Source organism: Caretta caretta, chromosome 8, assembly GCF_965140235.1.
Source record: "Caretta caretta isolate rCarCar2 chromosome 8, rCarCar1.hap1, whole genome shotgun sequence".
Taxonomy (NCBI): Eukaryota; Metazoa; Chordata; order Testudines; family Cheloniidae; genus Caretta; species Caretta caretta.
Genome location: NC_134213.1, coordinates 41,732,761 through 41,750,942, shown reverse-complemented (window position 1 = coordinate 41,750,942; position 18,182 = coordinate 41,732,761). Strand labels below are relative to the sequence as shown.

The 18,182-nt window shown below is 45.9% G+C and overlaps 1 protein-coding gene across 5 annotated transcripts in view; it reads right to left on the bottom strand.

The window, feature by feature from the left end:
* LOC125640780 (regulator of G-protein signaling 5) overlaps nucleotides 1-18,182 on the bottom strand; it is a 71,890-nt gene that overhangs the window by 10,133 nt on the left and 43,575 nt on the right. For all 5 annotated transcript variants that reach the window (XR_012669625.1, XM_048859680.2, XM_048859679.2 and 2 more), the window contains exons 3-4: nucleotides 7,513-7,574; nucleotides 3,562-3,728 (exon numbers count right to left, since the gene is read on the bottom strand). Coding sequence is in view for 4 of the 5 variants with exons in the window: in XM_048859680.2 (XP_048715637.1) it covers nucleotides 3,562-3,728; nucleotides 7,513-7,574 (229 nt within the window). In the remaining variant the exon portion in view is untranslated. The remainder of the gene's footprint in view (nucleotides 1-3,561; nucleotides 3,729-7,512; nucleotides 7,575-18,182) is intronic.

Below are 18,182 nucleotides of genomic sequence, written 5' to 3'. Positions count from 1 at the left end.
ACATTCAGCAGTGCACTTCAGCTGCTTTGCCCTACTCTGGTGATACAAAGCAGCCGTACTCCCTGTGTAACTGGCTAGCGTGCTCTGACTTCTCTGTGTTGGTTTGGCGCTCTGCGGAATCTGCCCTTAGAAGTTCAACTACAGAAAAATGGTTTAATGTCAATGCTGAATATTATCATCTCCTTGCCAATGCTGCATTCTCGTTTGGGGTTCTCTTTTAAAGTCTGTGTATGCAATTGTAAATAATTTTTCAAAGCTAAGGAAATTCCCAGACAAAACCTACATTGAAAATCATTATCTAATATGGGAGCTCAGACACTAAAATGCCTTCAGCCCAGTTCTACCATCATTGTATGGAGTTGCTGCAGGCAGAGTTAAAGCTGGTCAGCTGCGTAGAGGCCGAGAGTGTGGCTGGGTTGATAGTGCACTGGCCTATGACTCAGGATACTTTGGTTCTAGTTCTAGACCTTCTGATCTTAGGCAAGTTACTGCCCCTCTCTGTGTCTCCATTTTCCTATCTGTAAAATGGGATTAATGTTACTGACCTGTTTTGTAAAGCACTGTGGGATGGAGAGTGTTAGAATATAGATATTCAGGCCTGCCTGTAAAGCCCTATACTTTAAGAACTCAGGTGTATTTTTACCACTTAGCTAGTTACAGGGGTATAAAAACAAAGAATCAAAATCACAGTCCACCTATGTATGGGCCTTCTCTCACTAGGATAGTCTGAGGCCTTGTTCTTAGGCTAAGGCCTTTGGCTGAGCAGCAGGGGCAGCAATAAACTGGGAAGCATTCGGTCATATACCCACATCCCAAACCAGTCATATTGAAATAAGGTGATATTAGGCTGTTAGGAAGACAATCCTGTCCTCATAGTGCCCATCACCACCAGATAAAGAAACAGATCTTAAGATGGTTAAAGAAAATTTAGTTTGATAGCATTCTATCAGGCAAGAAATCACTTATCAATGATTGTGGTTGTGACACTCTCATTTCTGTATTGTTTTATCTTTGTGGCTCCCACTTTTCTATTGTTAATCTGTCTGGTACTCTAATTGTTTCAGTCTGCTGTATAATTAATTTTGATAGGTGTAAGTTAATTAGGGTAGTTGGATATAATTGGTTAGAGAATTATGTTACAGTATGTTAGGATTGGTTAGTTAAATTTCAGTAAAATGATTGGTTAAGGCATAGCTGAGAATATTACTATATTAATATAATATTACTGTATAAACTTGGGTCAAACAGGAAGTGGAAGGGAAATTGGAATCATGCTTGCTGGGGGGGTCGGGAATAGGGAACGGGGAGCAGGGACATGGGCAAGGCTCTGTGGCTTCAGAGCTGGGAAGCTGGTGTACCCCAAATCCCATAGATTCCAACTCTGCAGCTCTGCCAGTGCACCCCAAGTTCCATGTGCCCCTGGTTCTTCCAATGCACCCCAAAACCTCTGCATCCCCAACTTTTCCAGTGCATCGTAACCTTCCTGCAGCCCATCCACCCTTCTGCCCCAGACCTGTCAGTGCATTCTAACCCCCCTACACCCCAATTCCAGTGCCCCACAACCTGCCTTCACTCCACAGCTATGCCAGTGCATCCTAACCCCCCTGCACCCTAACCTCCTGCATCCCCAGCTCTGCAAGTGCATCCTAATGATCTTGCATCCCAATACCATTGCTCTGTACCATAGCTGTCCCTTGCTCCAGGCACTGCATGTGGATTGGGTTATGGGGTAGTGGTAATGGCAATAGAGACGTTTGCATACCAGGGAGTGAGGACTTCAAGGAGATGCATTCCATGCCTGTGGTGTGGAGGGCTGGGTATAGAGACATGGCTGGGCAAGTGTGCCAAAGCAGGTCTGGTGGGACCCCGCTGATGTGTGTGTGTGTGTCTGTGCACATGTGTGTGTTCGTGGATGGCTGGTTTAGTATGTTAACTGTGGGACATGATACGTACAACTGCCTAAATAACTACTAACTCCTACCAGCCACATATCTTTTCTTGTTAAAAAAAAACAGGAAATTCAATGGGAAAAAACCTACACTGATGAAAGGTTAAGGTTGCCTGGTGGTATGTTGAGAGTGTCATCTGGAATCCTGTGGGTAAGAGTCTCTAAATCTACCCCTAACCCAATCCTGTGGGTTGTAAATGGAGATGAGACACTCTTACATTTAATCAACTGTAGGATTGGCAGAGGAAAGGTATTTGTGTCAATGGGTCATATTCAGATATTGCTGAGAGACGGCAGATGTAAGGTTGCACGGGAAACCTTAACTGTTCTTTTCCTGGTTTTCAGAAATTTGAATTTTGTGCAACTGAGCTTTCTGCCATGGGACATCATATCACCAAGCAACCATAACTATGCATTACTATAGCTTTTTGCCATGGATTAATACTTAGTTTGGGGATAATTGTGACATTGCTATAATGTTGTTTCCCTTAAATTATCAATACAAACTCTCAGCTTTAACATCATCTTATCATAATTTGTGTGTGGGAATATACATAGAGACAAGACATCAGAGGGGCAACTGTGACTTCTCCTCTGCAGCTTCCCAGGCTGTCTTTCCTGCCTTTTCCCACTCTTTGTTTCTTTGGGCCATAGGCTTTCTCCACAAGTAGGAGATCAGTGGATTTCCTGCACCTGTCCCGGCACTGCTGGAAGTGATGAGATCCCCCGGATGGAGCTAAGAGATGGAGGGGAATGGTGGAGACAACTCAAGCCTTGTGCTTGGAGAAAGGACAAAGGGAGGGATGCAAAGAAGGAGCAAGTGGGTTAGGAGATGGGCCTGCAGCAGCATTTTGAATAGCTGTGAGTGTTAGTTTGGAGGCCTGAGGTCCAAGAGGAAGAGATCATAATAATCAAGGCAGGAGATGCAAGGGGCTTGGACAAGAGCTTTGATCAGCTTTATAGGCAGGTAAGGCTGGCTATTCCCAGTGTCCAAGGGGCCACAGCAGTGAATTTTAGATACAGCTTGGATGTGTGGGTCTGGGTGAGGGCCAGGTCAAAGTGACATGTTGGTTACCAGTGTGAGTGACAGGGAAGCTAGGGATGTAGTTTGGGGTGACAGTGGAGAGAAGGAAGGGTTTGGGGGAAGATGAAGAGCTCCATTTAGGCCATTTAGGCTGTGTTAGAGTTCCCTGAGAGATGTCAGAGACACAGGTGAGATGTCAGTGTGGATGGAGCAAGACAGATCTGCGGGAGACAGGTAAACTAGTGAGTCATCACCATAAAGATAAAGCCGTTGCTGGCATCACAACATAACTAAATACATGCACATTTCTCAAGTGTTCCTTATCAGTGTAAGCCAGTTCACTAGCTCTAGGGAGGAATGGAAGCTGGTGTGACTGAAGTGCTCCTTGGCTGGCTGTGCCTCTGGATTGTAGACCAGGTGGTTGGAATCTGCTCCAATTTTTGCACATTTTCTATGGCTCTTCAGGTCTAGACAAGATGCCAATGTGGCTTTCAAGTGAGCACAATGTGAGCAACCTGCTTTGGTGCTATCAGTACTTGTGTCATGTATCCATCCCTCTCCACATCAGCCACCCTCTGACTGGACTGACCTCTTTAGGTGCCTCCATCTGGATGAACTCCTCATAAATTTTCTTGGCCTTCTCAGCCATCTTGGTGGGGGACTTGATTTTCTTGTATTCTTCACAGGCAATCCAGAACTCAATGTTTTCCTCACTGAACTCGGATCTAAGGAAGCTCCTGAATCTGGCAAGCCCATCTGCTCAGAGAGAAAATTGGGAAAGGCTCCTCTCAACATCACACTCCCCAGTACAATCAGCTGGAAGAAATGAATTTGACATGGCTGGAGCAGTTTGGGAGTGGAAGGGAAATGGAGCCATCCCAGACCATGCACATCCAGCTCTGCCAGACCCAACCTTTGTTCAAGGTGTTTGCGTTGACAATGTGAGATCATATCACCATGTTATGACATGGCAGAGAGCAAAGATCATGTCATGCTGACCTGTGAGGCTGTGTCTGATCGCAGTGATCCCTTCATGCAATTAGCACCGCAGAACCCATCAGATGTTCAATTTCAAGTTCTCTGTACATTGTGAGCAATTACAAAATCCAAACTCAATCTTCTCTCACCTCACAAACAAGCTCTTTTTAGTTACAAACGTGTTTAGGCCCTCAGCAAACAAGCCCAGCATTGTTCAGGTGCTTGACTCTGGCAGTCCTGTTCTGGGACACCCTGAGCCCTGGGGAAATGGCACATCTGAACCCAGACCCAGATCTGAATTTCCTATCTGGCTCTTGTCTCTGCAAGGGCCCAAACCAACAACCAAACTCCTGGAGTTCCCTCCTGCATGTCCCATGTACGGGGGTGTGGGTGAGCTTCAGGGAGCAGCATGGATGTACCATAATGCATTTGAGTGCATTTGGGGGGAAGGAGCCTGCTTGTGCAAGTCTGTGCTTGATTCACAGGGAAAGGGAGGAAGAGAGAGATGGTATAAGAGTGGAAAGAACATAAGTATATATGGGGAGGGGTCAGAGGTTCCCTTTGTGCCCCTGGCTGGCAGTGCTGTGGGGTGGGGTTGGGCATTCCCCTCTTGCCCCTGGCTGACAAGTGCTGTAGGGTGGGGTTGGGCATTCCCCTCATGCCCCTGGCTGGCAGTGCTGTAGGATGGGGTTCCCCTCATGTGCCTGGCTAGCAATGCTGTGGGGTGGGGTTCCCCTCATGTGCCTAGCTGGCAGTTCTGTGAGGTGGGGTTCCCCTCGTGTGCCTAGCTGGCAGTGCTGTGGGGTGGGGGGGTTTCCTCTCATGCCCTTGGCATAGGTAGTATCTACACTCAAAGTGATATAGTGTGCCACTGTAGCGTTTCAAGTGTAGACAAACTGTTACAAATAGCATAAGGGAATATCTGGTTTGAGCTGGCCCCATGACAGTCCAGGAGAACTTTGTCACTGACTTCAGTGGAGCCACACAGCATGGATCATTTTCTCTGGATCTGTAAACAGGGCCATGAAGCTTACCACTAATGCATTTCTGTTGCACTCCACAAGCTTGTATAGAAAGCCTGTCATCTAAACCAGCATCACTGACCAGAGCACTGGGAGGATGGAAGAGTAAGGAACCAGTACGTAAGAATGGCCATATTGAGTCAGACTAATGGTCCATCTAGCTCAGTATCTTGTCTTCTAACAGTGACCAGTGCCAGATGCTTCAGAGAGAATGAACAGAACAGGTATCATCAAGTGATCCAACCCCTGTCGCCCATTCCCAGCTTCTGGCAAACAGAAGCTAGGGACACCATCCCTGCCCATCCTGGCTCACAGCCATTGATGGACCTATCCTCCATGAACTTATCTAGTTCTCTCTTGAACCCTATTATAGTCTTGGCCTTCACAACATCATCTGGCAAAGAGTTCCCCAGGTTAACTGCATTGTGTGAAGAAATACTTCCTTTTGTTTGTTTTAAACCTGCTGCCTTTTAATTTCACTGGGTTTTTGTGATATGAGAAGGAGAAGGAGTAAATAACACTTCCTTATTTACTTTCTCAACACCAGTCATGATTTTATAGACCTCTATTATATCCTCCCTCAATCATCTTTTCTCCAAGCTGAAAAGTCCCAGTCTTATTAATCTCTCCTCATACAGAAGCTGAACATTTTTGTTACCTTTTCCAATTCCAATATATCTTTTTTGAGATGGGGTGACCATATCTGCACACAGTATTCAAGAGGTGGGTGTACCATGGTTTATATAGAGGCAATATGATATTTTCTGACTTATTATGTATCCCCTTCCTAATGATTCCCAACATTCTGTTAACTTTTTTGACTGCCACTGCACATTGAGCACATATTTTCAGAGAACTATTTATGATGATTCCAAGATCTCTTTCTTGAGTGGTAACAACTAATTTAGACCCCATCATTTTATATGTATAGTTATAATTATGTTTTCCATTGTGCATTACTTTGCATTTATCAACACTGAATTTCATCTACCATTTTGTTGCCCAGTCACCCAGTTTTGTGAGATTCCTTTGCAATTCTTTGCAATCTGCTTTGTACTTAACTATCTTGAGTAATTTTGTATCATCTAAAAATTTTACCACCTCACTGTTTAAACCTCTTTCCAGATCATATATGAATATGTTGAACAGTACTGGTCCCAGTGCAGATCCCTGGGGGACACCACTATTTACCTCTCTTCATTCTGAAAACTGACCATTTATTCCTACCTTTTGTTTCCTGTCTTTTAACCAGTTACTGATCCATGAGAGGACCTTCCCTCTTATCCCATGACAACTTACTTTGCTTAAGAGCCTTTGGTGAGGGACCATGTCAAAGGCTTTCTGAAAATCTAAGTACACTATATCCACTGGTTTCAGAGTAACAGCCGTGTTAGTCTGTATTCGCAAAAAGAAAAGGAGTACTTGTGGCACCTTAGAGACTAACCAATTTGTTTGAGCATAAGCTTTCGTAAGCTACAGCTCACTTCATTTGATGCATACTCAAGCAGCTCCCAGTGGGGCATGTCAGAGGCCTCTGCTCCCTATTCTTAGCTGTACCTGGGAGTAGAAGGCGAGGGGAGGCAGGAGGGGAAGGGGATTGGCTCAAACAAGAACAAGGAGCTGCTGCTCCAGAGGCAGAGGATCCAGGCTGCCTGGGGTGATGGGATCTGTGGGAAGGGGCCAGTGATGTTACCTTTTTGGGCGGGGAGCTGGGGGGTATTGGGGCTGCATCTGACACTGAGGAGTGGAAGGGAAATGGGCTCCATGTTCAGCAAAGAAAAGGGCAAGGAAAGAATTGCCAAGCCTGGGCAAGGGGGCCTGCTGGGGACAAGCTGTCTGGGCATGGGGAGAGCTGTCCGTGGACAACCCAGCACAACTTCAGGGCAAGAGAACTCTCTGAGACTCTGAACTATGAAACCCCATGTGGATGAGCCTGGAGATGGGGAAAGGGAAATCCAAGGTTCCCCATCCCCACTGCTGCTGCTGCTCTGGGAGCATGTCATAAGAGCCATCAGACCCTGTTTGTATCCCCAGATCCCTTACCACTTACATCACTGCAGTGGGGTTCAGTGAGACCCACTAGAACTGCACGGAGTACTGAACATGCTGACATCACTGCATGAATAGCCACCTGTAATTAAACATTCATTGGAAGGCCCATTTGCTTCCCCACCCATTAGCCCCAGCTCTGCAGTGCCACAGTACACTTCTCTGGCAACAGAACACCTCCTCTCACACCCATCACACACACAGCACAAGTTGTCTCTCTATTCCCTGGCTGAAAGCTCATGCAAGGCTGAGAGCAGGGCATGCGGGAGGGAATGTTGCTTGTTGACAGTCCCGCTCCCTTTTGGGACCAGCAGAAATGCTAGCCCTGAGCAGTGGTAGGGCCCTCTCCTGTACCATATCCCAGACCTATCAAGCCCCCAGCAGGCTGGTGTTCAAGGGAATCATGAGGGAGGGGTCACTGCTTTATGCCAGTGGGAACATTTCACACTCAGGGCATCTCCGTTCTCACGGCAGGGGCACAGGGAACTTACAAGCATTTTGCAGGAGCTTCTCCAGGGACTCACGCCACTGCAAAGCCTCATCTGGAGAGATCCTAGAGGGAGAGAAAACCACAGACTGAAATTGTGACAGCACATCATCAATGAAAACATAGGAGAGCTGAGAACACTTCATAAGCCTTATCACCCCCTTGTACAGAGGGGAAACAGAGGCACAGAACAATGAAGTGACCTGTCCAAGGGCACACTGCAAGTCAGTGGCAGAGACAGGAACAGAACCTAGAAGTCCTGACAAGGCATTAACCACTAACCATATGACTCTCCTCCTGGAGATACATACAAATATAACCAGACAGTCTCCTTGAGAGACAGCTGGAGTTTGTATTGGGAGATAGAGGTGTCTTTTCCCCACACACTGACAAAAAGGAAAATCCAAACCAGCAAGTGTGAGGTAAATCTGTGCAGGAAATACATGGCACAGAGCAGAAAATTGCCTGAAGAAACTGGGAGCATCCATTGTCCTCTCCCCCTGCTCATCTGCCCAGCCCTGGGACTGGTTGCTGCTGGGAACCAGGGTGTTGTGAGGGTGCAGGGAATAGCTGGACCTGGATGCTCCTTGGAGCATAGGAGATGCTCCAAGGAGAACTGTTCCTCAGATATAAACAGCAGCAACAACCTCAATCTGTTTATCAGCATTAAATTGGTGGAGTGAGTCTTGAAGATACGGAGGGTCAGTCATCCCTGACAGGGCAGAGCCCAGTGCAAGGACTGAGATGGGGGCTTGTGCTCCCCCTACATCCTGGGGCTTCAAAACCCATGGTGCAGCCACCCTGAGGGCCGCGCTGACTAATTGCAATGGCCTATATAGTCTGTAGCAGTGCCACAGAATAGCTGGGGCAGAGCCTAGCCCTTTTATGCCCCCTTCTACTCCTGACCTTTCACAGGGGGTTCTGTGTATTGTGGGGGTTTTCCCCTTCAGTTTGCAGAGGCTGGTAGGGGGCAGTGTGCAACAAGGGAGGCTGGGGAAGACGCATAAAGAAATGGAGGCTCAGGTGATCTTCAGTGGGATTCTACCTGTCTCTAGAGGAGGAGAACAAAGGCAAGACAAGATTATGATAATCAACAGATGGCTCAGGCAGTGGGTCTATAAGGAGGGCTTTGGGATGTTCAACCACAGGGAATCATTCATGGACAGGACTTTTCTCATGGGCTGGACTCCACCTGAGTAGGGACGGAAATAGACTTCTGGAATGGCGGTTAGCACAACTGATTAAAAGAGCTTTAAACTAGGCGTTTGGGGGAGATGGTTGGGAGATGCTATGTAATTTCCATTCCTGATGCTAATATAGAGAGGGAGGAAAATCAAGAAAGAGAGGATAGAGCAATGGAGAAAGGAACAGCAGTGTGTAGGAGAATAGACATTAAGAGGAAAGATAGGGCCAGTACCAATGAAGCTAACAATCAGATACACGATACTGACAGTGGAATGACTGTACCTAAGCGGGTGAGGAATCTGGGTGAAGCCAAGCAGAAACAACTAAGATGTCTGTACACCGATGCAAGGAGCCTGGGGGAAAAAATGGGGGAACTAGAACCACTGAGGGTGAAACCAGATACTATAGGGATAACAGAAACATGATGGAATAGTAGTCATGACTGGAGTACAGGGATTGAAGGGTATGTACTGTTCAGGAAAGACAGAAAAAAAGGTAAAGATGGTGGAGTTGCATTGTATATTAATGATGAGGTAGACTGTAAAGAAATTAGAAGTGATAGAATGGATAAAACAGAATATGTGTGGGTCAAGAGCACTTTGGGGAAGAAAGCTACCAGAGACTCCCCTGGGATAGTGCATGGGATATGCAACAGACCCCCCTGGATCTAACTTGAATATGAATAGAGACCTCTTTAGTGTTTTTAATGAAATAAACACTACTCGGAATTGTGTCATTATGGGAGACTTTAACTTCCCAGGTATAGATTGGAGAACAAATGCTACTAATAGATGGATATAAACTGGCCAGCAACAAATTTAGGCTTGAAATTAGATGAAGGTTTCTACCCATCAGAGGAGTGAAGTTCTGGAACAGCCTTCCAAGGGGAGCAGTGGGGGTGGGTTCCAGTGGAAACCTAACTGGATTCAAGACTGAGCTTGATAAGTTTATGAAGGGGATGGTCTGGGGGCCTACAATGGCATGTAGCCAATCTGCAAATAGCTCCAATGGTCAGTGAGAGGCAGGGGCGGCTCTACCAGTTCTGCAGCCCCAAGCGGTCGCTGCCAAATTGCCACTGCCGCAACAGCGGCGGAGCTGCCGCCCAGAAGCCGCCACGGTGGAGAGAGCGGCGGAGCTGCTGCCGAATGGCCGCGGCGGGACACGGACGGCCGCCCCGTTCTGAATGCCGCCCCAAGCACCTGCTTGGAAAGCTGGGGGCTGGAGCTGGCCCTGGTGATAGGACACTAGATGGGGAGGGCTCTGAGTTACTACCGAGAATTTTTTCCCAGGTGTCTGGATGGTAGATCTTGCCCATATGCTCTGGGTCTAATTCAGTGGTCCCCAAACTTTTTAAGTGCTGTCCCCTCACCTTTAATGTAATTTTCCCACACCCCTGGGAGCTGCTGTCAGGAGCCAGGGCCACAGTCGGGGCCGGAGTTGTAGCAGGGGCCATGGCTGGGAGTGGAGCCCTGGCCATGGACAAGACCGGAGCCAGAGATGAGGTCAGGAGTGGAGCTGGGCCACATTCAGGAGCCAGGGGCTGAGGCCTGGGGCCAGGCTGGGAGCCAGGGGGGTAGGCAGAGCTGGGGCTGGGGGCTGAGGGTGAAGCTGGGAGCTGGGGGCCACATTCAGGAGCCAGGAGCTGAGGCCTGGAGCCAGGAGCGGAGCCACGGTTGGGGCCAGGAGCTGGGGGCCGAGGGCAGGGCTCGAGCTGGGGTGGGGACGGAGTGGAACTGGGGGCAGAGCGGGACTGGGTGACACTCCCTCCCTCCCCGCCCGCCCCCCCCATTGGGGCTGGCCTGAGCCCCTCTGCACCTACCCAAATGTTCCTCCACACCCCCCTAAGAGTGCACACCCCACAGTTTGGGGACCACTGGTCTAACCGATTGCCGTATTTGGGGATGTGAAGGAATTTTCCCCTGAATCAGATTGGCAGAGACCCTGGGGTGTTTTCACCTTCCTCTGCAGCACGGGGCCTGGGTCACTTGCAGGTTTAAACCAGTGTAAATTGTGGAGTCTCTGTAACTTGAAGTCTTTAAACCATGATTTAAGGACTTCAGTAACTCAGCCAGAGGTTAGGGGTCTATTACAGGAGTGGGTTGGTGTGGCCTGCAATGTACAGGAGGCCAGACTAGATTATCATGATGGTCCCTTCTGATCTTAAAGTCTATGAGTCTATAATAAATAATAGGGACGAGATTTTCCTGGATGTGATAGCTGACAGATGTCTTCACCAAATAGTCACTGAACCTACAAGTGGTGATGCTATTTTAGATTTGGTGTTGGTGAGTAGTGAGGACTTTATAGAAGAACTGGTGAAAGGGATAACCTCGAGTGATCATGAGCTAAACAAAATGGAACAATAAACAAAAATAGATCCTTGATTTCAAAAGGGCAAACTAAAAAGTTAAGGGAATTAGTTAGGGAAGTGGACTGGGCTGAAGAATTTAAGGATCTGAATGTGGAGGAGGCTTGGAATTACTTTAAGTCAAAGTTGCAAAAGCTTTCTGAAGCCTGCATCCCAAACAAGGGGGGGGGGGGGGAAATCATACGGAAGGGTTGAATACCAAGCTGGATGAACAAACATCTCAAACAGGTGAATAAGAGAAAATAGAAAGCCTACAGGGAGATTAAAGATAATCTAAGTATGTCCAAACACCTAAACAAATACTTTGCTTCAATCTTTATTATGGTTAATGAGGAGATTAGGTGTATTGGCAGGGTGTCTAATGGAAATGAGGATATGGAAATAGAAATTACTTTGTCAGAGGTGGAATTCAAACTCAAACATCTTAGGGACTAAATCAGGGTCCCCGGATAATCTCCAACCAAGAGTATTAAAGGAACTGGCACATAAAATTGCAAGCGCAATAGCAAGAATTTTTAATAAATCTGTAACTTTGGGAGTGGTACCATCTGACCGGAGAATTGTTAATATAGTTCCTACATTTAAGAAAGGGAAAAAGATGATCTGAGAAACTACAGGCCTCTTAATTTGACCTCAGTTGTATGCAAGGTCTTAGAACAAATTTTGAAAGAGAAGATAACCGATTTTTTAGACAAAGGAAATGCAGTAGATCTAATCTACCTGGATTTCAGTATGGCATTTGATACAATTCCACATAGGAAATTATTAGTTAAACTGGAGAAGAAGGAGATTAATATGAAAATTGAAAAGTGGATAAGGAACTGGTTAAAAGGGAGACCTCATACTGAAAGATGAACTGTCAGGCTGGAGGGAGGTTATTAGTAGAGTTCCTCAGGGATCAGTCTTGGGACCAATCTAATTTAACATTTTTATTACTTACCTTGGCACAAATGGTGGAAGTGTGCTAATAAAATATGTGCATGACACAAAGTTGGGAGGTATTGCCAATATGGAGGAAGATCAGAATATCATACAAGAAGATCTGGATGACCTTGAAAACTGGAGTAATAGAAATGGGATGAAATTTCATAATGCAAAGTGCAAGGTCATGCACTTAGGAACTAACAACAAGAATTTTTTCTATAAACTGGGGATGTTGGAGTGGAAGTGACAGAGGAGGGTATATTGGTTGATCTCAGGATGGCTATGAGCCGTCTTTGTGATGTGGCCATGGAAAAGGCTAGTGCAGTCCTAGGATGCACCAGGTGAGGTATTTCCGGTAGAGATAATTAAGTGTTAGTATCATTGTACCAGGCACTGGTGAGACCTCATCTGGAATACTGTGCTCAGTTCTGGTCTCCCATGTTAAAGAAAGATGAATTCAAACAGATTCAGAGAAGGATGATCTACATCTGCAAGGATGATCAGAGGAATAGAAAACCTGCTTTACGAGATGACATTCAAAGAGCTTGGCTTGTTTAGCCTAACCAAATGAAGGCTGAGGAGAAATGTGATTGCTCTCTAAAAATATGTCAGAAGTATAAACACCAGGGAGGGAGAAGAGTTAAGAGTCAAGTTAAGCGCTAAAGTTGATATAACCCACATACCTCCTGGGTGTGGTGTTCTGTCCCATCTAGTGGCACCGAGTGGGGGCTCATTCAGGATTTCAACTGGGAAGACTCTGAAGCTCAGTACGCGCTTCCTCAGCTAGGGGAAGTATGTAACCCATACACCTTCTGTGTGTGGTGCTCTGTCCCATCTAGTGGCACCAAGACCACTTGGAGAGCAATTAATGAGTCTCCGCTACAGCCTTACCTAACAGGCAGTTGACTTTTAGCTCATGTGGTAGAGACTCATGCACTAAGCTCTAGAGGACCCAGGTTCGATCCCGCCTGCTGACGACCGGGGTCTGTCGGTGTTACATTGACACAAAAATAAATGGATATAAACTAGCCATCAACATGTTTAGGCTTGAAATTAGATGAAGGTTTTCTCAACCATCAGAGGAGTGAAGTTCTGGAACAGCCTTCCAAGGGGAGTGGGGGAAGGGAGAGCTGAAAAATCTAACTGGCTTCAAGACTGAGCTTGATGAGTTTATGGAGAGGGGATGATATGATGAAACTGGCTACAATGGCAAGTGGCCCCTCTGCAATTGTTCATAGCAAATATCTCCAATGGGACACTAGATGGGGAGGGCTGTGAGTTACTTCAGAGAATTCTTTCCCAGGTGTCTGGTTGGTCGGTCTTGCTGACATGCTCAGGGTCCAACTGACCACCAGATTTGGGGTCGCGAAGGAATTTTACCGTGGGTCAGATTGGCAGAGACCCTAGGGAGTTATCATCTTCCACTACAGCATGGGGTCATGGGTCATTTGTATGTTTAAACTAGTGTAAATGGTGGCTTCTCTGTAACTTGAAGTCTTTAAACCATGATTTGAGGACTTCAGTAACTTAGCCAGAGTTTAGGCTCTATTTCATGAGTGGGTGAGGTTCTGTGGCCTGCAATGTGCAGGAGGTCAGGCTAGATGATCATGATGGTCCCTTCTGGCCTTAAAGTCTATGAGTCTATGGAAATGCCCTAGCACCATTGCTACACCGGGGGAAGGGTGCGGAGCCCACATGGCCTCTTCTCCTGCACCTTTTCCTGCTGAGAAAGTATCCTGTGTTGGGGGCATTCCCTAAGACGGAGTGTTGTGTACTCTTTACACTCACATGGACTTAGCCATGACTGTAATCAGGCTCACTGAATCCATCAGATTAGAAAATGCAGCAGATATTCAGGCCACATGGGCAAACACAGAAGGTGAATGGGAGGGATGGGCTCAGGAGCAGGGGCCCATCAAACAATGCAGTGGGGCCAGTGTGTAAGTTTACTGGAATAAATCATCTAAATATTACCCACTGACTTCTTGCTCATTTCCTTACAGGCAGGGCTGGAAGTGCTGACTGTGGTTAAGGTTATCCAACACTTCCCATTATAAAACTTTGTCTTCTGTTGCTTATAATTTTGTCAAACTTTAACCATTTGGGCTGAAATTTTCAATTCCAATTGTCTGCCTTGTGCTGCATACTTCTGGGAAGTTTCATCTGAAACACTTCAATAGTTTCTGAGAATGAGATTAAAGAAATATGCTAAAATTTTCACAACTGTTTTTTGAGAAGCTCTTGTGCCTCCGTGCTTTGGAGCAGTGATATGAAATTTGGCTGGGGCGGGGTCACCCTGGTGTCAGGGAGATGGCTTTTGTTGTCTCCATGAAAATATGCACATTTTACCTTAGATATAAGCTCTTGGAAAATGCCATTTGCAAATACTTAGTAGATACTTGTTAGAGTTTTGGCAGCTAAATTCTCCAAAGATTCCATCTGCACTGAGCATGCTTCATCCCCTCATGACTCCTAAATGTGACTGGACTGCACAAGCACCATCCTCCAAAGACTTATCTCTGCAGTTGCTACTCCCAGTTGCTGGAGTGCAGTGTGGTGCTGGGCACTATCTTGCCTCTGCTCTCAATGCCCTCCCTCAATGGCACCCAGGCAGTTAGGAGGAAAAGGGGTATGCAGTCTGACAGGGCTGTAGAGGGGTGAGAAGTGGGTAGGATGGGGCAGGGTTACTGGCCTATGGGGATAGGGGGAAAGCAGTAGCCATGATATATCATGATCTTAGTAAGTCTTCTAACACAATCTCACATGAGAATCTCATAAGCAAATTAGGGAACTGTGGTCTAAATGAAATTACTATCAGGTGGGTGCACAGCTGGTTGAAAGACCATATTCAAAAAGCAGTTATCAATGGTTCACTGTCAAACTGGGAAAATGTATCTAGTGGGGTTCCACAAGGATCACTCTTAGGTCCTGTACTATTCAGTATTTTAATGAATGACTTCGGAAATGGAATGGAGAATATGCTTATAAAATTTGCAGATCGCATAAAGCTGAGAGGACAGGATTAGAATTCAAAATGACCTTGATAAATTGGAGAACTGGTCTGAATTCAACAATGTGAAATTCAATAAAGACAAGTGCAAAGTATTTTACTTAGGAAATAAAAATCAAATGCATAACAACAAAATGGGGAATAACTGGCTATGTGCTGAAAAAGCGGTGATACTGGATCACAAATTGAATATGAGTCAACAATGTGATGCAGTTGCAAAAAATGCTAATATGATTCTGGGGTGTATTAATAAGATTGTCATATGCAAAATTCTGGAGGTAATTGTCCTGCTCTACTTGGCACTGGTGAGGACTCGGCTGGACTACTGTGTCCAGTTCTGGGCACCATATTTCAGGAAAAATGGGGACAAATTGGAGACAGTCTACAGGACAGCAACAAAGATGATAAAATGTTTAGAAAACCTGGCCTATGAGGAAAGGTTAGAAAACCTGGGCATGTTCAGTCTTGAGAAAAAAAGACTGAGGGGGAACTTGATAACAGTCTTCCAATATGTTAAGGGCTGTTCTAAAGAGGGTTGTGATCAATTATTCTCCATGTCCACTGAAAGTAGGACAAGAAGTAATGGATTTTATCTGCAGCCAGGAGATTTACATTTAGATATTAGAAAAATCTTTCTAGCTATAAGGGTAGTTAAGCTCTGGAATAGGCTCCAAGGCAGATTGTGGAATCCCTGTCATTGCAAGTTTTTATGAATAGCATGAACGAACACCTGCCAAGGGTGGTTGAGGTTTACTTCAGTGCAGGGGACTAGACTTGATGACCTCTCGAGGTCCCTTCCAGCTCTACATTTCTATGATTCTATAGGGGATCATCATTGTGAGGGGAAGTTTCTAGTGGGTTTCCACGTGGATCAATTCTAGGCATGGCACTATTAAACATTTTTGTCAGTGATCTGGAAGTAGATGTAAAATCACTACTGATGTTTGCAGATGACACAAGGATTAGAGGAATGATAAATAATGATGAGATAGGGCAACTGTACAGAATCTCTTGGTAAGCTGGGCCCCTCCAAATGTATTAATATGTGTTGTAACACAGCCAAATGTAAGGTCATACATCTAGGAATAAGGACTGCAAGCCATACCTACAGAATGGGGGATTGTGTCCAGGAAAGCAGTGACTCTGAAAAGGATTTAGGGTTCACAGTAGACAAGTAACTCAACATGAGCTCCCAGAGTAATGCTGTGACAAAAAGGGCAAATGTGATCCTTGGATGTATAAACAGGAGAGTAGTGAGCAGGAGCAGGGAGATGATTTTCTCGTTGTATGCAGCATTTATGAGTGGTACTGGAATACTGCATCCAGTTCTGGCTTCCACATTTTAAAAAGGATGATGAAGAATTGGAGTGAGTGCAGAAAAGAGCCACAAAAATGATTCACTGGCTGCAGAAAATGCCAGACTGTGAGACACGCAATCTGTTCAGTTTATCAAAAAGAAGATGTCAAGGTTACTTTATTACAGTGTATATGTATTATAATGTGGAGAAAATGCCAGGTCCTAATGGACTCTATAATCGAGTGGAGAAAGGCAGAACAAGAACCAATGGCTGGAAGTTAAAGCCAGACAAATTCAAATGAGAAATAAGGAACACATCTTTAATAGTGAGGGTGATTAACCATTGGAACAAACTATCAAGGGAGGTGGTGGATTCTCCATCTCTTGATGGCTTCAAATCCAGACTGGATTCCTCTCTGGAAGAGGCTTTAATCTGGGCTCAACACAAGGGTAACTGGGTGAAATTCTCTGGCCTATGCTATACAGGAGGTCCAAATAAATGGTTTTGTAGTCCCTTCTGGCCTTAAAAACGTATGAATCTATAACAACTTGGTTATAAAATGGTATCACAAAAGGGAAGAGTTAAGCTTTATGGGTGCATTAATTCAAGATTTGCAGACTTTAACATTTGTTTAACATTGATAAAGGTAATAGTGTTGATGTAATATACTTAGACTTCTATAAAGTATTTGACTTGGTATTGCATGCTATTTTGATTAAAAAATTAGAGTGATATAAAATTAACCTGGCCCACATAAATGGATACAAAGCTGGCTAACTGATAAATGGCTAAAAATTTAATGGTAAATGGGGAATCATCGTCAAATGGGTGTGTTTCTAGTGGGGTCCTGCAGGGATTGGTTTTGCCAGCGGTCCTTAAACTGTGGGTTGCGCCTCCCTAGGGAAGCACAAAGGAATGTCTGGGGGGGGGGGGCATGGCAGGCCCAGGACAGCCCCCTGGGGGTCAGGGAGGGAGCACTACCTGGCCCTGTTCTGCCCCAAGTTTCACTCTGGCCCTGGCCCCAGTCCCTGCCACCTGGACACTAAAAGTCCAGTTATCCATAGTAACTGGCCTCTGCTACTAGCGGGCAGGAAGAGCAGCTGCTGCTGGAGCCTGGAGGAGCACTCAGGGACGGCTCCCCTGTCCTGTCCTGAGCACAGCTCCCCCTCCATTGCCCTGTCCCACTCACCCCCCTCACTCCCTAAGCACGGCTCCCCCTCCACTCCTGTGCCCCACTCACCCCTCCACCCCCTGAATGCAGCTCTCCCTCCCCCATCCTGCTCCACTCATACCCCATACCCCTTGGCCCGGCTTCCTGGCAGGTACCAGGTAAGGGAGGAGCACGATTGAAAAAGTTTGGGGACCACTGCCCTACACTGTTTAACATTTATATTAAAGAACTGGAAGAAAACATAAAATCCTCACTGGTAAAGTTTGCGGATGACACACAAATTGTGGGAGTAGTAAATAATGAATAGGACAGATCACTGATATAGAGCGATCTGGATCAGTTGGTAAGCTGGGCACAAGCAAATATGTGTTTTAACATGACTAAATGTAAATGTGTACATCTAAGAACAAAGAATGTCAGCGACACTTACAGAATGGGGGTCTCTATCCTGTGAAGCAGTGACTCTGAAATAGATCTGGGAGGTGTGGCTGATAATCAGCTGCACATGAACGCTCAGTGCATGCTATGGCCAAAAGAGCTAATGCAATCTTTGGATGCATAAACAGGGAAATCTAGACTAGGAGCAGAGAGGTTATTTTCCCTCTGTATTTGGCACTGGTGCGGATGCTGCTGGAATGTTGTGTCATGTCTGGTATCCACAATTCAAGAAGGATGTTGATAAATTAGAGAGGGTTCAAAGAAGATCTAGGAGAATGTC